At 43.2% G+C, this 8,520-nt stretch overlaps 1 protein-coding gene across 1 annotated transcript; it reads left to right on the top strand.

Annotated features, from left to right (window-relative positions):
- Positions 1–212: 212 nt before the first annotated feature.
- LOC110707150 lies at positions 213–2,522 on the top strand. Its single transcript, XM_021885160.1, has 2 exons — positions 213–1,403; positions 2,457–2,522. Exons 1-2 carry the CDS (start codon positions 213–215, stop codon positions 2,520–2,522), a joined length of 1,257 nt encoding a protein of 418 aa, XP_021740852.1.
- Positions 2,523–8,520: the final 5,998 nt, after the last annotated feature.

Below are 8,520 nucleotides of genomic sequence, written 5' to 3'. Positions count from 1 at the left end.
AGGAACATGGACTAGATAACATGGATGTTGATTCTGCAGACATGGAAGGTGGGGAGGCCATGGTTAGAACTCCTATTCCTTGGTTAAGTCAAGTAAATGAGAATTATGAGGTTGATTAATATTGGGCCGAATCAGGTAGTCATACAACATTTGTGATCGGGGGAGAGTTTAAGAAGGGTATGTTCTTTGAATCTAAGAAATTGCTTCAGAAAATGGTGAAGAAGTATTCTATACAAAGGAACCAATTCTACACCACATTGACCTCAAATGAGAAGGTCCTTCATCTGCGGTGCAAGAAGAATTGTGGTTGGTCGCTACGAGGTACTAAAAAAAGTGAGCACTCAGACAACTTTACCATAGTCACATACAAAGGCCCGCACCGGGAGACCTGTGTCACTGAAGTGTTATCTACAGATCATGCACACTTGGATTCATCTATAATTTCCAATTTTGTGAAGTCTTTTGTGCAGAAAGATCCATGCTTGAAAGTTGAATTTATACAGGAACTCATATCCAAGCATTTTCAGTTCGACGTTACTTATCGAAGAGCATGGTATGCTAGGGAGAAAGCCATAGCTGAAGTATTTGGAGATTGGGAGAGTTCTTATGGCAGACTTCCGCACTTCATGGAAGCACTCAAACAGTCAAACCTGGGAACCGTTGTTGTATGGAAACACAAAGCTCTAGTAGACGGTATTTATTACAGCAACATGGAAGTGTTTGAACGAGTATTTTGGGCCTTCGGCCCTTGTTTTGAAGGTTTTAAACATTGTATGTCTGTCATCTGTATCGATGGGACGCATTTGTACGGGAAATTTAAAGGAACATTGTTGGTTGCTACAAGTGTGGATGCAAACTTCCAAGTATTTCCGCTTGCATTTGCGTTAGTCGAAGGGGAAAACACTTCCAGCTGGTCTTGGTTTCTTGGCTGCATTCGGGTTCATGTCACTCAACGGGATGGCCTCTGTGTTATATCTGATCGACATGTTGGGATCATTGCAGCAATGAATGACCCTAACGTTGGATTCACTGAGCCGCGAGCCTATCACAGGTTTTGTGTTCGGCACTTGGCTTCTAACTTGAAGACTCACGTGCGAAGAAACGACATGAGAGATATGTTCAAGGCTGCTGCGTACCAAAGGCAAGAAAGAAAACTGCAAGCTAATTTGAGTTTGATCGGTCAGGCATGTACCAAGGCCATACAGTATATTGTCCAACTCCCCATGTCTATGTGGTCTTTGTTTCACGATGCTGGTCGCAGATATGGGATATGTACTACGAACTTCTCAGAAACATTTAACAATGTGTTGAAGGGTGCTCGATTTCTACCTATCATGTCCCTTGTTGAGTTAACATTCCACAGAGTGAATAAGTATTTCACTGATAGAAGTGAATTATCTCAGGCTAGATCTGAACATGGACTTGCATACCCCCCCCCCCTAAAGTCACTTCCACTATGGAGAAAAACATCGTAAAGGCTAGATATCACAAAGTGGAAGCGTATAACCGTCGACTGCATATATATCAAGTTGAAACAAAGAGGGGAGATAGAATTGGTAGAAAAGGAGGCCATAGACATACTGTTAACTTTCAGTTAAGAACGTGTACATGCAATAAACCACGGATCTTCCACCTCCCATGTTCTCATGTTCTAGCAGTTTGTGCGAAGTATTCGATATCAGAGCGGCCATGGGTGGACCGGGTACTGAAATCAGAGGCCTACGCAAACACATACGCTCCCCAATACTGGCCTATCCCTTGTGAGACGGCATGGAGAGAGTATGAGGCCCTAAACTCATTCCCGACAACAGCATGGTACGAGGACAAGGTCGCCCTAAGTCAAGGCACATACGCAATGAAATGGATGAGACCAACCGTCTAGCGAGCAAATGCGGCCTCTGTCACCAGCATGGTCACAACAAGAGATCGTGTCCATCTAGATCGACCGGGCACTAAGTCTAGCGATGTTTTATCGTAATCTGTGTAGAGCATCCCGTCGGGGTTCTCGTGAGATCAGCAGTCCGTTATTTTTGCTTCAGGTAACCTACCTATCTGTTATCAATTTAATTCGGAAAGTTCTTACTTAGTTTACAATTAACCTAGTTTTGTGTGTTTGATGTCCAGTATTGGTCTTGGGAGCACATCCATGTAAGCAGGCCAGGTAGGCCTGCTATACATCGTTAGGGAAAGCAGGATCAGGACCAGCAGTATGAGAGGTACATTCCTCCACCACGGCCTTCCGCTGACGAGGCGTACGGTTACAGATGGGCGGTCCCCAAACTGACATATGCGCATGAGGCGAGGGGCCTTCCGTACTACCGAGACGCCCTTGACCGACTCACCGAGTATCAGGTTATAACTTTAATTTATTTAGTAAACAGTTATTTATTTATACTATTAACATATTTAATATGCACTAACCTGTTTACTATATTACTTTGTATGTGTTATCGCAGATGACATGGGACCCGTATGAAGCTGATTTAGTTGCTGCCATGCCTCCACATCTGCTAGATCATTAGGCGCAGTGGCGTTCTAGGGTCCCCCTGATCTGTTTTGAGGTTGTGGAGGGTCACCTACCGGATCGAGTCATGCGACAGTTTGGACTACGCCAGCCTGTCCCCCAGCAGTGTGACACTAGTGCCCGGCTGCACCGCATTGACCGTCGGGGAAAGAGCGACAGGAACTAGCGGATGGAGCATGCCCAGTACATTGACTTGTGGCATCGACGGTTAGAGTTCGTCGTCACTGGTGACCCCATCCACGGCGTTATGGATCCATACGATCCATACATGGAGTGGTAGATGCGGATTACACGACGTTTCATCAACCCCAGCTACACGCCGCCATCCGCACATTACCATCCATCCTTTGACGTGATCATGGGATATGTAAGTGTATTTAATTTACTTATTTTTATCAATTTTTAATTTGTATATCATTTAACTAACTCATCCATAATTACTGCAGACGTTGGATATGACGGTGATGGTTGACGCACATGTCGGACGTCCTTCCAGGCATACCTGAGCCGCCCAAAGCACAGGTCGAGCGGGTGCGAAATATGGGCATGGCTACCTTGCAGAGATATGGTCACGCCTATCTCGTCCACCCCCGGGACAATCATGGCGGCCACTCTAGTTACTCACAGTTCGAGGCTGGCCAGAGTAGCTGTGGGGGTGATCCTGCGTCATTCACGGGCGTAGAGGAGTACGACATTCGCAGTTCCGCGCCCCTACGTCATCCTGATGACCCATCGTCCAGCCAGCTGACTCCGCCAGTACGCCCGAACCCATTTACCACGGTCCGTCACTACAGCCGTCGTCTCAGGCCGAGAGTGGACATACAGGATAGAGAGCCGTCACACCAAATTGATGAGTCAGAATAGGATAGAATTATCTGATTTATTTGTTGTAATGACCTTCTCTAGTTTGTTGTACATAACACTTACATTACATTATTATTTTAATAATTGGGTTTTGAATAAATTTATGTCTTGTTTGAACTTCAAATTCCTTATTTGTGCATATTTGACTCATTTCGTTCAAAATAAATTGTGGATGTGGTGGAGATGGTGGATGTGGAGGAGGAGGGTGGTGGAGGTGGTGGATGGGGATGAGGAGGGTGGTGAAGGTGGTGGATGTGGAGGAGGAAGGTGGTGGTGGTGGTGGTGGATGTAGAGGAGGAGGGTAGTGGAGGTGGTGGATGTGGAGGAGGAGGGTGGTGGTGGTGGTGGTGGTGGTGGTGGATGTAGAGGAGGAGGGTGGTGGTGGTGGTGGTGGTGGATGTGGAGGAGGAGGGTGGTGGAGGTGGTGGTGGTGGATGTGGAGGAGGAGGGTGGTGGAGGTGGTGGATGGGGATGAGGAGGGTGGTGGAGGTGGTGGATGTGGAGGAGGAGGGTGGTGGAGGTGGTGGATGTGGAGGAGGAGGGTGGTGGTGGTGGTGGATGTAGAGGAGGAGGGTGGTGGAGGTGGTGGATGTGGAGGAGGAGGGTGGTGGTGGTGGTGGATGTAGAGGAGGAGGGTGGTGGTGGAGGTGGTGGATGTGGAGGAGGAGGAGGAGGGTGGTGGTGGTGGATGTGGAGGAGGAGGGTGGTGGTGGAGGTGGTGGATGTGGAGGAGGAGGAGGGTGGTGGTGGTGGTGGATGTGGAGGAGGAGGGTGGTGGTGGAGGTGGTGGATGTGGAGGAGGAGGGTGGTGGTGGTGGTGGGTGTGGAGAAGAAAGGTGGTGGAGGTGGTGGGTGTGGAGGAGGAGGGTGATGGTGGTGGTGGATGTGGAGGAGGAGGGTGGTGGTGTTGGTGGATGTGGAAGGTGGTTGTTGGGGTTGTTGTTGCTGCCTTCAGCCTTTATACTAAGTTAGCGTTTTTTTTCCTGTTATGCCTATATAAAAAACGCTGACTGAGTCAGCATTTTTGTGTATTTTCATTTTTTTTTTTAAATTTGTATTTCACAAAATACGAATTTTTTTAAAAAAAATAATAATAACAGGGGTAAAACGCTGACTGAGTCAGCGTTTTACCTCAGAAGCTCAGTTTCGTAAATAGTTTGGCCACGCGTCTAGATTGGTAAATTGTTTGCCAATTAAGCTTAGTTTCGTAAAAAATCCAAGGTTGAAATAGTGAAAAATATATAAAAATTTTAAATTATTCATATAAAACTGACCCTGTATTATTAATTTATTATAATATTCCTTATATATTTGATGATAATTTTTATTACAAAAAGACTACTAATTTGTTAAAATATGTTGTACAACTTAACGATAAAAAGCAGTAATTAGTTAAATTTAGAAAGTAATTATAATCAATTTTACTTAATATATATTGGATAATGGATATCCGAACCATCTGATCCGAAAATTTTGGATATCCGAATATCGGATATCCGAAATTTTAGGATCGTATTTGAATATCAGTTTCTGATATCCGATCCATAAATAGGCCTAATTATAGTTGCAACATCACATACTGCCCATCAAGGTTAAATTCCATGGTTGCCTAAGACGTTCAAGAGTCACTTTATCAAAATGAACCGCCAAACTTGAATCTGGCCCTATTTCTTCGGCCTCTGACCACTCTGTAGAAGTGGCTACAATTTTCCTAACCTCCTCAAACCATTCAGAGGTGTTGTAAAATAGGTGTCTAAAACAAGAGCAACAATAAAATAAGAACAAAAATAAGAGAAGGAAATTCGGTGTGGCATGCCTTTGAAAACGAATTTCGGTGCAATCAGGGTGCTTAATTGTATTCACCAGATCGTTCCCTAAGGTTACACACCACTCTCACGCTAAGACACTTTAGAATGAGTGGTGGAGTCTACGCAAACTTATACCCAAAGAGAAATAGAGTTGTGTTTTAGCTTAATGTGTTTAGGATACTTGTGAATGAATTTTCCTTGTGTGTCACATCAGAAAATTTGATCACAAATATATAGAACAACAAGGGAAGATAGAAAATCAAGAGGAAGTGAAAAGGTAGAGAAAATAAGCAATAAAAACATGCGTTTTAATCATCATAAAACACCTCTTAAGTTAGGGGTTACAAGAGATTGAAGAAGAAAAGAATCCAAGGAAGCTAGGCAACCCAACAGCCGAACCCGCGCCCGGTGGGGCGGAGCTTCGCCCGATCGGGCGAGCATCAGCCAAAAGATTGGCTGCTCTCGCGCCCGGTCGGGCAGAGCTCGCCCGTTCGGGCAAACACATCTTCATTTTCCAAGCGTTCTCTCGCGCCCGGTCGGGCCCCCGGGTCAGGCTATTTTGGATTCCTTCCTTTATTCCAACAATCCCCCACTAAAGGAAAGAAGGAAAAATCAACAAAGAAGAGAATGAACAGCATATTGGGTATAAGAGGAGTTTAATACATAACACTTAGATATTACATAAGTAATTTGAAATCTTAGTGCTTAGTGAATTGAGACAATGAGCTACAAGTACAAGGGTAGATAAAACCTTGAAACCCTTAGACTCTTGATCATGGAGTGGATTAACCTTGAAACTCCAAGACTAACTCAAGAACCTCAAAACACATACATCACTCCAAAATTTACATAGACTCCGCGAAGAGATATGCTCTTTTATAGCCAAGCATATTCACCTTAGGTCTAGTGGAGGTACTAGAAAACCGACCAAGTTTTCATATAAGATGGCTAGTCTTCACAACCACATAGGTGAGTCCTTTAACCGTGCGTCTCAATATCACAAGGACCCATTAAGAGTTTAAACAACTCAACCTCACAAACCAACATGCATTACAAACACCATCACCATAGGAACTAGGACAATGTAATGCATCACATGGCCGTAAGTCCTATTCCCCTCGATGATTCTTCAACTTGTTTTCTTGCTAACCCTTTCGTCAAAGGATCCGCCAAGTTCTTTTCGAACCTTACATAGTCCAATGTAATGAATCCATTTTTGAGAAATTGCCTCACAACTTTGTGTCTCATACGCATATGTCTCTTTTTGCCGTTGTAGTTGTTGTTATTGGAAACTCCAATGGCCGCTTGAGAATCACAATGTATGGACACCGGAGATGAAGACTTCCTCCACAATGGAATGTCGGCTAGCAGGCTCCTAAGACACTCCGCTTCATGACCTGCCAATTCAAGAGCAATGAATTCAGACTCCATGGTGGAGCGAGCTAGACATGGTTGTTTTGAGGACTTCCATGAAATAGCTCCTCCACCCAAAAAAAAAAAACATACCCACTGGTAGAAACAACTTCATCATTATCGGTTACCCAATTAGCATCACAATAGCCTTCTAAGACATTAAGAAAGAGATTAAAATGCAAGCATACTTCCAAGGTACCTTTGAGATACCTTAGAAACCGATGAAGAGCAACCCAATGATCTTCACTTGGATTGTGAGTATATCTACTAAGTCTACTCACTGCGTAGGCAATGTCGAGTCGAGTAGAGTTCATCAAGAACATAACACTACCAATCACCTTTGCATAGAGCTCTTGAGACGCACTAGAACCCTTGTTCTTTGCTAATTTGGCGTTGACATCATATGACACCTTGCTAGGAACAACATCAAAAGAATCAAACTTCTTTAGAATCTTTTCTACATAGTGAGATTGACTCATGGAGAAACCATTCTCTGCTTCTTTAGGCGAATTCCAATAATAATATCGGCTTCTCCCATGTCCTTCATTTCAAACTGAGTAGAAAGCATAGCCTTGGTATCATTCACAACAACAAGGTTAGTACCAACAACAAGCATATCATCAACATATAAGCAAGTTATAACGCATGATGACCCAAACTCTTTAGAGTACAGGCATGAATCCGATGGATTAGCAACATAGCAACATAGCCACAACTCTTAGAGTACTATCAAACTTCTCAAACCATTGCTTAGGTGCTTGATTAAGACCATAAAGAGACTTTCTAAGTTTACACACTTTATGTTCTTGCCCTTTCACCACAAACCCTTCCGGTTGAGTCATATAAATTTCTTCATCAAGATCTCCAATAAGAAAAGCCGTTTTGACATCCATTTGGTGAACCACTAAGTCATGAATTTCCGCAAGGGCTACCAAGGTTCTAATGGTGGCAATCTTAGTCACGGGAGAGTAGGTGTCAAAGAAATCTATACCTTCCTTTTGGGTGAAACCTTCAATGACAAGTCTAGCCTTGAACTTATTTATGGTTCCATCCGGTCTAAGTTTCTTCTTGAAAATCCACTTACAACTTATAGGTTTAGAACCCTTAGGCAAGTCACAAAGGTCCCAAGTATGATTGGACATAATAGAATCAAGCTCACTCTTAATGGCCTCTTTCCAAAAGCTAGCATCTATAGACCTCATTGCCTCATGATAAGATTAAGGGTCTTCCCCCAAGAGAAACAAAGACACAACATGCTCATTCAAAAAATAATTCACATCAAAGTCTTCTACCACAAAAGAAGTCAAAAAATCCGGTCCAAAGGAAGACTCTACTCTAGGTCTCTTACTTCTCCTAGGTACAACTTCTACCACTTTGGTAGATGAAGAGGAGAGACTAGAACTAGACAAAGAATCAACCAAAGGCACATTCATACTTAATTCACTAGCATATATATCAACATTAGAAGACAAAGACTTGTTCATAGGAAAAATATGCTCAAAAAAACACCGCATCTCTAGCTTCACAAATCGATCTATCATTTAAAAGCATGAACCTATAGGCTACACTATTATGAGCATATCCAATGAACACACAATCAAAAGTTTTAGAGCTGATGGTGGATTTTTTAAAATCCGGAAAGGCCACCTTAGCCAAATACCCCCACACTTTCAAAAATTTTAAATTTGGACTATATCCCTTCCAAAGTTCATAGGGGGTTTTATCCAATTTTTTATGGGGCACTCTATTGAGAACATAACAAGCGGAAAGAACCGCCTCTCCCCATAAATTATCGGATAAACTGGAACTAAGAAGCATGGCATTCATAGTCTCTTTTAAAGATTTATTTTTCCTTTCGGCAATACCATTTGATTGGGATGTGTAAGGTGGACTTGTTTCATGTATGATGCC

The sequence above is a fragment of the Chenopodium quinoa genome, unplaced genomic scaffold, assembly GCF_001683475.1.
Source record: "Chenopodium quinoa cultivar QQ74 unplaced genomic scaffold, ASM168347v1, whole genome shotgun sequence".
Taxonomy (NCBI): domain Eukaryota; kingdom Viridiplantae; phylum Streptophyta; class Magnoliopsida; order Caryophyllales; family Amaranthaceae; genus Chenopodium; species Chenopodium quinoa.
The sequence above is the reverse complement of the archived record's forward strand: the minus strand, read 5'-3'. Positions and strand labels throughout refer to the sequence as shown.

Excerpts from the sequence above, each read along its gene's own strand:
- LOC110707150 (XM_021885160.1), top strand. The coding sequence starts at position 213 with ATGGTGAAGAAGTATTCTATACAAAGGAACCAATTCTACACCACATTG. Across the intron at positions 1,404-2,456 it reads ATAGAAGTGAATTATCTCAG|ATGACATGGGACCCGTATGA; the intron begins GCTAGATCTGAA and ends GTGTTATCGCAG.